Source organism: Numida meleagris, chromosome 10 (genome assembly GCF_002078875.1).
Source record: "Numida meleagris isolate 19003 breed g44 Domestic line chromosome 10, NumMel1.0, whole genome shotgun sequence".
In the NCBI taxonomy this organism is placed as follows: domain Eukaryota; kingdom Metazoa; phylum Chordata; class Aves; order Galliformes; family Numididae; genus Numida; species Numida meleagris.
Window position 1 is genome coordinate 2,944,386 of NC_034418.1, and position 13,516 is coordinate 2,957,901.

At 39.2% G+C, this 13,516-nt stretch overlaps 1 protein-coding gene across 3 annotated transcripts in view; it reads left to right on the forward strand.

Moving 5' to 3' along the window:
• The window catches only part of SLC12A4 (solute carrier family 12 member 4), a 48,422-nt gene that overhangs the window by 9,915 nt on the left and 24,991 nt on the right, over positions 1-13,516 (forward strand). For 2 of the 3 annotated variants that reach the window (XM_021408254.1, XM_021408256.1), the window contains exons 2-3: positions 9,153-9,247; positions 11,143-11,274. In XM_021408254.1, the coding sequence (XP_021263929.1) occupies positions 9,153-9,247; positions 11,143-11,274 (227 nt within the window). Of the gene's footprint in view, positions 1-5,789; positions 6,104-9,152; positions 9,248-11,142; positions 11,275-13,516 lie in introns of those variants that run through there. The other variant, XM_021408255.1, reaches the window with a different exon arrangement.

Consider the following 13,516-nt stretch of genomic DNA (forward strand, 5'->3'; position numbering starts at 1 on the left):
GTATGGGGCTGAAAGCAATTTCCCTTATTTGATATCAAAGAGAGAAGTACATTTTGCTTGGAATCTATATGCCAGTCTCACAGATGTGTGTTGGTGTCTCTCTGAGAAATTGAGAGTGTTTCTCTGCAGGGAAAGAGGCTTTCCCTGAGACAGGGAAAGTGATAACATATTCCTTGCTATATTTTGACACAGGGTGTGTTCTATCTGAGATGCCTTCACACGTGTGAGGTGACCGAGTTTCGGAGATGACAGTCGTGAGAAATGATTTGGAGTTTTTCCACATGAAAGAACCTCTGAAGTGCATTATAAAAACAACCTTTGAACTTCACTGTAGTGTTTTTCAGCTGGCAATGTTGAGTTCGATTATGAAAGCTCTGAAGCTGTGCGAATTTGTAAATTCGTTTTCTCAGAAGTGACTTGGAGTTTTTAATCACCAAGGCATTCTTGGTGATTGCATCTACTGGATAAAGGAGATAGTGTGGTGTGTGTGGTATGTGGAAGGTTACCTTATAAACAAACAATGCATGGGGTTCTAGTAATTATGAACTACTTAGAATCGTTGTTAGTATCTACATGTCTCTTATATAAGCCTCCATTTCATCACACAGATTTATTTATTTTGTTGTGATCCTTCATATGATTTATCCCTTAATGGGTAATCATAGTAAAAGTTATTGAAGATGGAAAGAAATACATCACTGTTATCACTTGAAAGCTGAAATGCCTGGAGGGCAAACGTCACAGTGCTGTAATTTTCATAGCATTAGCAGGTTTAAAGCGCTGCCTGATTCCACACTGAGCAAGCAGCGGATTTGTGGCACATGCTCATTTGAGTAAGTGTGCAAGCAGTGTGCAATGTGCCTCCTAGACGTGGCCAACTTTGATTTCACAAATAGCATTTTCAGTAAGATCTTGATATTTGTCTATTTTCTCAGCATTTAAAGGATTATAATGCCAGGATTATATCAGCGTTGGCATAGCTTTCTCTAAGGGACCCTTCTGTTTCCTGAAAGAGATCAATCCCGTTCAGCTCTGCAGGCACCAGTCACTTTGTCAGAGGAGGGAGAAAAACTTCTTTTGGGAGTACAGTATTAAACTTGCCTGATTCTCAGGACTTCACAGAGAAGGCATTTACTAAAGCATGCACTAAAAGCAGAAAGAAGAATAATGGTAAACCAAATTACTGCAAATGGCAAAGAGTCATTGCTGAAGGGTAAGTACTCACGTTGATATTAATATCCACAAAGGATTATAGTGTTCTGAAGCTATCAGTGTATCTTAACTGAAGAGTGAAATCGTTGCACTGTCTGAAACAGAGGGTTATTAAATTGCTAAATCCTTTGAGTTGTGTAGTATCAGCCAACTCGTTTGGTAGAACTGTTCCCTAACCTAGATTGCGAAGTACTGTGAAAGATCTGTAGTAATTTCATGCCTGTTTATTTAAGGAGAAATCGGAGATCTGTGCTTACCTGTTCATTTAATTATTTACTCTGCTGCAGCCTGTTGCAGCAGGTTGTCTGCGAAAGCTGTGGCTGTTTCCTTCATGCAGACCACAAACACAGTCTTCAGAACTGTGAACTGTTTCAGAGAAACTAATGTATTATCAGCAATGCAGCTTTTAATTTATCTTTGGTAAAAATGGGCTTTGTTTGTGTAGCTTTTGCAGGTGCCAAAGCTGATGAGCATAAATATGTACATGATACCCACCCTGTAGTGCTTAAGAAGCATGCCTTCACTTGTTGGGGTAAAATCCAGTAAACACCAAATTTTAATGACAGTGGTAATCCATAGTAAAGTAAGTAATGCTGTGTACTAGTCTTAAAACAGTGAATAAGCAAATTACGCTCTTAAAATACCCACAGACATCAATAGTTCGGCCTTAAGCTTCAGTTTCTGACAGCAGCAGACACCCAGCTGTGGCATACGACTCAGTATTGTCAGTGAGAGCTGGATCCTGCTTAAAGCACAGAGGATCCTTTCGGTGCCTAAAAGCTGTCCGGGTAGAGATCACTCATCTGCCCTTTTGTTCTGCTGCCCTCTCCTCCCATGCAGCCTTATTGTTGCATGAATTGTTACCTAGTGGAACTTTTGCTTTTTTGTTTGTAAGAACAGTGGGACAGCCTGGAATTTATGGCTTGTGCTTTGTGCTACCTTCCGTGAAAATCCTCTTGTTAGTCCAAGGTCTTAAGTGCACTGTCACAGTTCTCAGTTAGTTCACTATCATTGCTTAGTTTGTAGTGTGAGTTGTTTTTTCATTTTTTTCAAACTAGATACAAAGCCATTGAGTTACTGTTCCTCATATTTCTCATGAAATCAAAAACCAAAACGCATACAAACAAAGGGACCCTGACAAGACAACAACAGAGGGGGGGAAAAAATACTCAACACAACAAACCAAACCACCACCAAGGTGGCTAAAATGTAAATAAATTAATATCCCTCATTATCAGATTTGTGATGTGAACTGTCTGTGCTGCTGCAGTAAATGAGTATATAACCAGAATGTTAATTGGGAAGTGCTTCATGTTTCTAGCTAGCTGTGTGTGGCCCATGCAGAAATGAGTATTTCTAATAAGCTGTCTTTATTATTTTATTGGTATTTAATAAGACCTCTACTTTGGACTATGAGTAACATTGGATTAGGATTTTTGCTAAGCAGTTGAAGAAACAATATCTTATTTTTATTGATGAAACGTATAGGCGATAATCTCTGCAAAAATATTGTAAATTGAATAATTGGTTATAATTTCCCAGATTCACTAAGAAGGAAGTTTTGTAAAAGTCCCAAAAGTAGGAGTTGTGTTTAGCCCAGGCACATGTGAGGAACCACATAAGTGAAGTACGTAAACAGGTTTAGAACGTATCTGAAATGCTGTCATCTGTGTTTTTGTTAGGTTTCCTTAACGTGGTGGTCTCTTTACACACATTAACAATAATTCCAGTACTTCGCTGCTGAATGTAGAAGCATCTGTGTTCTTGAACTGCTAGGAAAAGACGAGAAAATTATTTTGGGTTTTCTGTTCTTCAGCAACAGTTGGTTCTGCAGCTCTTCACTGTCATTGTCTGGTGTGAAGAAAGCTATCTGAGCATTGCGCAGCCTTGTAGAGGGAACAGAGTTTTATCTTGTGGTGCAGTTGTTTGGGGAAGTATTATCACTATTAACATATGGAATATGCTTTGTCAAAAGCTGTCACAACAGTTGCTTTTAATAAAAACAAATTGAAAAAAACAAAACAACAGTAAACCCTGGAGTGTAATGGAAATGGGTTTGGACAGCTTTTTTTTACGAAAGCTTAATCCTTAGAGCTGTGAGCAAATGTCTTCACAAAAATGCACTGACTAATAAAACTATTTGGTTGTGCAAGAAATATTCTACCTGAATATAATTTGTTTGCAGCAACCCCATTGTTTCTGTAACTTTTCCTGCTCTAGAATATCCATCGTGGGTGTTTCCATTTGCATCCAGCTCTTGTGAGAACAGTAAATCTAGCAAACTTATCTTGTTTTGTGGGCAAAATTTCCAACAGAATTCTGGCTCAGTGTGACCAGCTGTGTAGAGATTTGTAAAAGATCTTGGCACGCAAAAATCTGCAGAAGCCAAAATGAGTTATCCAAACACGACTAATGTGCTCAACACCGGGGATCAATTTTGCATACCTTAAACCATCTATAAAATTGGTTTGATGTAGGTTAGATTCTCTGCAGAGATAATTTTCAGCATGCCAAGATGCATGTAGAGGGGATGCACTCCAGGGATCAACTAATTCAGCTGTTTTGTCCTAACTAAAGAGCAAGCCTACATGATTAGCTGAACATAACTGCCTAGTGTTTACATAGCTGAAATTAGGCTGAAGGAATCCCATACCAGCTGCTTGCATATCCATTCTAGTTTCTAATTGTAGATTCCAGTGTTATTTGTAGATGGAATACTCAAAATATGAGTGATGGATTAAGTATATAAGATGTAATAATGTTCTCTGTGCATGAAAACCATTCCGTTTGTCTCTAGCTGTCACAGGCTTTGTGACCAGTGATGCTTGAAAATGGTGTTGCTAGCTGCTGTGCAGCCTGTCTCATTACAAAAATATTTTTGCTGTGGTGTGCACAAAGGAGTCTGTACATGCACAGTGCGATTACAAATAAGACATTAGCTCTTATACTGCTCCAGAAATAAAAGTATGTTGTGGGGAGAAGTATTGGGCTTTACTTGGAGCTTGTCTTTTTAGTGAATCTCTGCTGTTCCTCAGTTGTGAAGAGGTAAATGAACCAGTGAGTTCCTTCCTTTCTCAGACCTAACACTTCAGTTCTAGCTCTGATTTGAAAGAATATAAGTTAAGAATTACAATTGATAATTTAGGCTGGGAGAATGATGGGAACTCAGCACATTGTCACTGCAGCTCGTAGCTGTAATGAGGGGCTTTGTCCAGCTTGCCTGCCCTGCAAAGCATGTCAGAGAGTCTGGGTTCCTCTTGAGATGCTGGGAGTGGAGGTGCGATGGGAGGATGGTGTATGTGCCTCCACTGACTTTCATTTAATCAACTCAGATATATGCCTGTAAATGCAAAGTGGCAGGGATTTGTAATCAAATCACTTTGGGAATACTTTTAAAAATGTTTTAAGATTAATTTGCATTGCTATATTTTCCCTGTTATCTGTGTTGCTTAGACAAAAGCTAGCCAGGCAATGTCCATCTGTGCCTTCAGCATGCCTTAACTTGTCATGTAGATAAAGCTAGTTGTGTAAGAACCAGCTGAGTGTTTCTGGATTAGTCATGTCCAAATGGATATACTAATTTCCACTTATTTAACTGAGCATGATGAAGAACTAGGGGAGTGGTAGTTTTCTTTGAGGGAGTTTGGAAACTGACAATAGAAGAGAACAAAACCTTAACAGGTCAAGTCATGCAGCTGCTCCTGCCAACTTCTCAAAAGGATGATTATTCTTGTACTAGTCTGGCCAAGTACACTTTATCACCGTGAAGCTTCCTGGTCTTTCTTTATGATAGTTGCACTGTGGCTAATTGTTCAGCTTTCTTTTATACTCACGGATCTGTCATTCTTATTGTTATTTTAGCCTATGTTTTGTCTGTAGTTTTCCTTGAATTCTTTTTTTTTTTTTATCCTTCACTAAAGAAAATGCAATAGCTTACAAAGAAGCCTTGTGCATACAGCGCTCTAGTGGGAAAACTGTCTCTATCCTAATTTCCTTCCAGAAACAAAGCAGTAATGTGGACACTGCCCTCTGTTCTTAGCCTTCTCCAAAAGGCTTGGGTTGTCTAAGAGAGTAACAAAATAAAACCAGCCCACAGACTGTCTGCTACAGTTGTGCCACCATGGCAACGAGGTGAATGTTGGACAAAGATTTGGACATCCTTTAATTGTTGTTATTCTGTCTCCTGGGCATGTATGTGTTTGCGTGTATAGGAGGGTGCGCACTTAGGATTTTTAGGTTTTGTTCCACTGGACATCTTTGATGTTTTATGGAACTCAGGTGATCTGCACAGTGAATACTGTTCTGTAGACATGTGTCCATGCCTGGGTAGGGGAGCTATAAAAAGTTCAGGGAACTGTGATGGAGAAGTGTAGATAAACTGTATAATCGTAGTGGTGGCTGTAAATAGAATGATTTGGTTTGGAAGAGAATTGGCAGCGTACAGAAGTTATTAATAATTCAATAATTGAGAAGCCTTAATTATTGAAAGATAATGAAGACTGAGAAGTAATGAAACAGCTGAAGAGAAAACATCAACCTAATTGGAATGTAGCTTACATACCTAAAAAAAAATTAATTAGGAACTAAGGCAAATAAATTATTCTCTGTTGCAGAGTATATAGCTCTCTTTTTATGAAATGTTCCTTGCAAAGCAGTCCTCCATCATGAAAACTAACACTGCATAGCTACTGTCCAAGACCAAAGACTCAGTAATTAAGAATGTGGAAAACAGTACCTGTGTCACAAGATGGTGCTTGTCCAGGAGACTTGATGCTTCAGAGTGTAAGCTATCCTCACGTGAAGCTGGGGCAAGAATTCCCTGGAGTGTCTTTCCGAGGTCACCTCCGCTCTCTTCCAAAGCTTATGGAGATAACAAGTTCTTCCCATGCAAGTAAGTCTGTTTGAAGGTGCTGGTATTGCTCATTGGCACACAAAACGTACTGGACAAATATTGTAGTGTTAGTGAAGGTGATTTTGGCTATCATTTAATTAGCTTTTCTTAACTTTTCAATGTAATGTGCTTCTTGATGTGGGACGCATCTTTGCAGCTCCCAGATTCACATATTGGTGAAATTAAAAGATGATGTCCTTCCACAGAACTTGAATTGAAACTTACAGTGCCTGGGAATGCAGTATATGGAGCACATTCTTTGAGAGGGGGGTTAATGTCGCATTTCATTGGGTTGGTAGAGCCACAGAACTTGAAAGTTCACTATTCTGTAGTACACAGTGCTTCATGATCTGTATGTACTTTCAGGATAATGGAGCTAGTGCTGTGAATGTGGTAAAAAGCCAGCTGTATTCCTCTATCATCTGAACTTTTCCGTAGAGAGAAAAACATGCCCTAGCAATTGCAAAAACAATACTCCAATACCAGTCACTTGTTTCACTGATTTTTCTATTGCAGTTAGCTTTGTTTGGGCTTCCATTGTGCAGGAACATATCTAGAGCAAGCCCACAAAGGAATCAAACTCAAAAGGAAAGGCAAGTGGGAAGGAATCTGGTGATGCTGGAAAACACAAATGGTGAATAGAGAGGAGTCAGATGTTCTTTTTGAGAGAGAGCTTTTGAAGAAGCCAACTGTGAAAAATTGTGAAATGGAGTAAAATGAAGATGCATGGCCTGGCATTTTGAATGAGCAAAGCAATTGTCATCTTATCTGAAAATCTGCAGTTGAATGTATGGGTTATCTTGATAACAATGTATGTAGTTTATAAATATACTTTATATACTTCAAAAAAAAAAAAAAAGACATTCTGTAAGCATTGTAAGTAATGGAATACCCATTATACTTTTTTGAGACAGTGATAAGCAGTATCTATAAGATGAAAGAACAAGTAAAACCAGGACATCAAATAATTTTTTAAAAAATATTATTATTATTATTTTAAAAAAGAAGAGTTACTAAAGTGAGCATATAGGAGGTGAGAAAACAAAATGTAAATGAGAAGATGCTGCACAGACTATACTTTTCAATTTTGGTAGTCAAATAGACCACCCGTTTTCAATTTCATAAGTAAAACTTATGACTCAGTTTCCTCAGCAAGAATAGCAAGTGTGCTTTGACCAAAATAGAATAGAATGGACTTCAGCACAGCATATAATATTACTGCAATAGAATTGGTCTGGTATGCTCCCTTTGCCAATCGAAGACCTAACATATACAGCAAGCAAGCATTTCTTATGGTTTCTTTAGTAAATATCTGTCTCACTGAAATTGATAATCACGTGATTTTGGTACCGTGTTGCTAAGCCGTCAGTATTTTTTCCAAGTCATGCAGAAGTTCTACAGTATACAGCCACATCAGCATCTCTTACACTGTATTTAGGGCCTGCAGATAGTTTGAGCACACTGGTGCAAGGCAGCTGCTAATTCGTGTACTGGTGTTAGCTGTGAGAGCTGTGAGAAAAGCAACAGGCGCATCATCACAGTGCACTGCTATCTACATGTGTTTATGGTCAGCTTGATGATTATTTCCAAAAACTTATTAAGCCATCTGTTGTTTGTGGTTTTTTGTTTTCCCCTAACAGCTTTGCTCAAAGCACCTGTGAGCAGCTTCCAGCAAGCAGCGCTTCTTCCCATGCATTGCTTGCCCTCAGTAAGAACAGCACTGACATTTCTCCTATTGCTTTGCCTACAGCAATTACTTGTACCAGTGTGGTGGTATGTGCTGATCCACTTGTGTTGGGGAGGAGTTGTCTATTTGCCTTCTTGGTTAATTCTATAAGTTGATTTTGATTTCAAAATACAGAAATGCTTTTGCTTCTGTTATATTCAAATAATTTAGCATAGCCTTCTCCTATTGATTACCTTAGTTGCTGAAAATATGCACCAAAAAATCCAGGACTTTAATCTTGTGCTTTTTATACATTCAGTATATAGTACTTGCAGTCTTTCCATTTGAGATAATCCATTTCTCCTTTCATTTTCAATTTCTTTAGTGATTACTGTTTTTGTAAAGAGAAGAAGTATTCCTTGGATTGATTTTCTCTTAAGGAGACACTATTGGAAATGTCTGTAGTTTGTATTGGCTGAAAGAGGAGGGAGTGAAGAGTTACAGGCAAAAGAGAGGAATTTTTGTAAGGGGAGCCACCGGTCAGAGAACTTCTTATTCCTGGAATCAACTTCATTTTTCTTTTTTTTTTTTAAATTTTGGCAGAGATAATTTTGTACCATGGTGCCCTTTATTTATATATTCATTTAATTTCTACCTATTTCAAAAAGAACTACTGATCTCCCAGGTTGCCTTACGCTTTACTTTTACCACACCTGATGTTAGGTCTTAATCTAACAGCATCAGAGGAGTCTGAAGAATGCACAGCCTGTGTTCAAAGCACAGTAGGGACAAGAGTTCATAACACTTCATGAAGTGAGCGTGTTTTGAGATCTAGAAATTAGCGGGCATGGGCGGCATGGGGGGAAGCAGAAGAAAAGAGTAGAAAAAAGAAAAGAGGTTTCTGGTTAATATTTACAAGTATGGTAACAACAGAGTTTGGTCTTGGTATTGTTCTGTCTTGTTAGATCTACCCAGTGTGTTTGCACGTGGTGCTCAAAAGGTACTCTTAGCTTTAGTAGTGATTTCTGGGTGCAAAAGAAGTGTATTCTGACTTGTCACAGCTCTGTGTGAGAAATAGTTATCAAAGGAAACATTTGAGAACAAAGGTGCAGACAGCAGTGTAGCTGTGCCCCTGCTTGCATGCTTTGCTTTGCGGTGACTTGTTCGTCTGCTTTATTGAAAATAGAGGAACAGAAACAGCAAAAACTCCTCTGTCAGAGTAACAGCTCTGATATAGGTTCCGTTGCGTAATGTTAGATACTAGGAGAAACAGATTAAGTTGAACAAACAAGTTTATTCCCTATAGTTTCTTTTGTCAAGGTTAAAAAGTTTCCTTGGGAATTCTCTTGCTCTTTACAAAACCTATTTCTTTTTTCTTTGCAGGTCATGGCAACCATAAAGAAAACAGCCCTTTCCTCAACAGTTCAGAAGCCAACAAAGGAGGTGATTACTATGACAGAAATTTGGCCTTGTTTGAGGTAATTTCTGACTGTTTTTCACAGTTTTGATGTGATTTGTGATCTTCCGAACTGGGAAGGATTGAACACATTTATCATTCAGTGAAATGTGGAGCATTGCAAAGGTTCAGGTGGTTCGGTACCTAACTCTCACTGATGGAGAATCTGATATGTAAAAGCCATTGGTGTGTTTAAGTCTATGAAGTACTAAAGCATAATGGTAGCAGAAGTGACCTGAGTTGTTTAAACAGTGAAGCTGTGCCAGACCAGCTGGACCCACACAAAATTGAGCAGAATCCTCCTCCTCACCTCGCTGGCACTGCATTAAGTGAAAATATGTCATGGTCTGCTAAGATCAAGTTTCTAAAAGATGTTTTCAGAAGCTCAGGTTCGGGGGAGCAGTACAGAGAGTTTGTGCGTGGCTCTGCAGCTGCTTTCCAGCAAGGCACCTGAGTTACAGCTTCACAGCGATCCTGGGAACTTGCACCCCATGTTTCCCATTCTGGGAACTCAGTGTGGGGCAACCTGAGCTGGTCCTATGCCCAGCCCAGGCTGACCCCTGCAGAGTTCAGCTGTGTGGCATTGAGCCTAACACATATAACTAACCTGCTGCCCTGGAAATGCTACGACCATGTTTGTCTGGCAGTATGCTTGACCTTACAACTTTGAAGCATGCTCCCAGCTCTGGTGTCTCCTTCCTGCAAAGCACAGTAAGTCTGTAATCAGGATAAACTCATGTGCAGGTCATGGAGGGCTGGCCATTTGTGGAATTTGAGACTGCTGCTACTAACATGCCTGCTTTTCTCATAAGCAATAGTGTGGTACCACACCAGGACTGCAGGCTGTTTATGTAGTACTAAAGAGGAGGACAAACTGAGCATCCCAAAGTCTATGCTGCCCAACTGAATGGGAAGCACGTTACCTCAGCCTCTTTCTGGAAGTAATCGTAACCATATTTTTAAAGATGAAAACTGTAGATTTCATAGAGGAGATCTGAGGAGAGAGTAAGAAAAGGGGTATTTAGCTCATGGCATCCTTTTAACTGTTTGGTGTTGGTTTATGCATCAGATACATAGCACTGATCCTCCCAGAAACTGTTCATGATAATGCATGAAGATATGATAAAACTCCAGACAATGAAATCTTTCATAATCAGGTTTTTATTTTCTGTGTAGAGAGTCATTTCTCTTTGCCATGCATTACATATTGTGCAATTAGACAAGTAAAGTATTTCAGTTTCACAGAGAGAGGAAGGGAGTGACTTTGTCCTGATGTTGTTTCTTTGCAGGCTAGCTGTTTCACTGGGCTGCTTTTTGTTGGGTTTTTTTTCTTTGTCTGAGGAAAGTATTTGTTTGCATGGAGAAGCCACAGATTTGGCCTTGAAAATGCTTTCAGAAGCAGAAGTTGGATGGGAAGAATGTAGAACTCTGAGGCACTGCAGATGTGGCTTCTGAGATTAAAAAAAAAAATTAGATCCACATGAATAAGATTACATCGTTTGAAAAAATACAATAAAACAATCAAAGACACGTGTCTACAATGACTGGACTTCAATCATTACATTGCTGCCTTCTTTGTAAACTCGACCCTTCTAAAAGTGTATCTGTTTTTGTCAGTTGACATTAGAGATGTGTACAAGGCACACGTTCATTTTCTTACAGTCACAAAGCTCAGAGTTCTTTATTGATGAAATTTGTGTTTTTCAGTACCTAAGGAGAAGGGTGTATATTGTGCACACCTGTTGCCATGGCTTTTTCCTATCAGAGTTGCCCTTGTTTCAGAAAATAAATCCTCTCATCAGTGCAGTTAAACACCCTCCAATTCCCTTGATGATTTTACTCATGGAAGGCCTGACCCCAGCAGCTCTCCATCAATGCTGTGACTCACAGAAGTTGACTAGTTGTCTTTTTCCACAGGAAGAACTCGATATACGACCAAAAGTGTCATCTCTGCTTGGCAAGTTGGTTAACTACACTAATCTTACCCAAGGTGTTAAGGAACATGAAGAAGCAGAAAGCACTGATGGTTCCAAGAAGAAAGTATCAAAAGTAAGTAAAGATTCTTTCCGTGGCCAGCTAATCAATTCAGTGATTCCATGTGTGGTTTTGGAGACCTGGGCTCTTTTCTGCTTTATCTTCTGTAGTTGCAAGGTGTCATGACAGCTTTGCAAAGAAATACCATAGTACTCATTGGTAGGTAATAAGATGATATAAAAAATTTGAACTGAAACAGTGGTTGAGGATAATGCACTACAGTACTGTTGCACATACTTGGTATGGATTCAGATAGATAGGATATGCTTTTAGCAGTGAATCAAATCAACAACAACAAAACCCCATGACTTTTTCATAGCGCTGTGTTAGGTTCCTGGAAGTATCTGAGATCTCTGTGAGCCTGGTAGGTGTGACACAGGACTTGCAGGAGACAACACCCCTCTAGAGTGGTGGGTGGAGGTCGGATTGGGCACCCTGAGGCAGCTCAAGTATCGTTGTGGTTGCTAGGCGCTTAAGCAGCTGAATTCCGTCCCAAAGGATCTGCATTGAGATCTGTAGTCCATTTGGGCTGGCTGTAATAACTGAGCTGAGGGTGGGGTTTGATTGTTGGTTGTTTGATTTCTATCACAAGCACTGTGTTCTAACTGTTGTTCTTAGTGTTCTGGCAGTCAGGCAAGCACTTCAGTGAGTGCTAAAACCGTAAGTGGTATGGTTGCATTTTATTGCACTTGTGGGCCTATCGGTTTGCCTTCAATTCTTTTTCAAAGGAAAATTTTCCAAAGAACTAAGACAGCATTTGAATTCTACAGATTTCATACTACAGCACTGTCAGAAATTCTTGAGGTGTTTCAAGAAGAGAAAGAAGTAATAGTGCTGGAAAGCAGCATGTTGTTCCCGAAGAGAAAACACGTAAATCCCTGCTGACTGCTGGATTCCAGCAGAATTACGCATATTCTGTTTCCTTACTCTGCTTGTTTTTACACTGGTGTTAATAAAGTTGTTTAGTCAACGTCATGCTTGAAGTTGAATTTTACCCGAGACAACAAATGCTAAAGTATTGTGATATTGTGGGTAGTATGACAGCATTACAAGCCTGAGTGTCGGGTGTCTAGGTGCTGTAACTGCATTTTGGTACTTCAGCCTTACTTCTAAAAAGTAATTTAAACATTTTAACTGTTGCTTTTGTATGTTACTTGGTATTATATTAACTGTTGAGTCTGTTCGGAGTTTTTTTTTTTTTACGTTCACATAACCGATATGAAATTTCATCTGCATCTGTGTTTTCCCATGCTTTGGAGGGGAGTAATGCCAGAGATCAGCTGTTAATGTGGTGATGCTACGTAAGCTAAAAAAAAAATAAATTAGCTGCTGCTTGCAGATTGATTGTTATCTTAACAGAGGTAAAATGTAGGGAGATTCAAATAGGTACAGTCCTTACCATTTAGAGATAGTTCTATGTTTTTTTTCCTATTTATTTCCTCATTAATTGCCCATCCAGGATATCAAAGTAAGATGCAGTCTAATCTGAAATCTCATCACTTATTTTTCCATTGAGAAAGAATTAGGAGAATTTGGTGATGTAGTGTAATGTTGGTAAAAGAAGTTACAGAATAGCTTTGTGCAGAAGAAATGCAGCAAATAACAGGCAAGTGAGAAGTTGTTTTTAACTTAAAAAAGGCAATATAGTCCTTGTGGAAGCTCTGCTTCTGTGGTAACATGTACTTTGGGCTTCTGGTTGTCCAGAATTATGCCCTACTAAAATGTGTGCTTACAGACTTCTCGGATGATTGTTGTAGAGAGAGCTGGTAACGATTCCAGAAGTGACAGTATTACCCTGTGTTAACATCTCAGTATTTTCAATGTAAACACTGCATTCTCCTTAAGTGAATATTTGCCTAACTTGTCTGCCTCAGAGATAAATTACATCAATTCCAATATCATAACAGTAGTTTGAATTTCCTCTCCCCATGTTGCCTTAAGCAATATGAAAGTTTAAGCATCTTGTAGAATATACTTGAATACTTGACCAATAATTATAATATGATTAAACATTGAAAATTCAAACCCAGTAACTGAACAGTGCTGCAGACTGTAATTATTACGAAACTACAAATGAGAAGGAGGTGGCACGTGTTCTGCTTTTGAGTACCAGCTTTGGTAACTGATTCATTGCTGAGCGTTCTATCAAGTGTGCTCAGCTAGCATGTGCCCAGCTGGTGTGACAAAATGTGAGCTGCCTGTCCTGTTGTGTCACTTACTGGAACTGGCATCTTATAGACCAGAAGTGGAGTCAGGA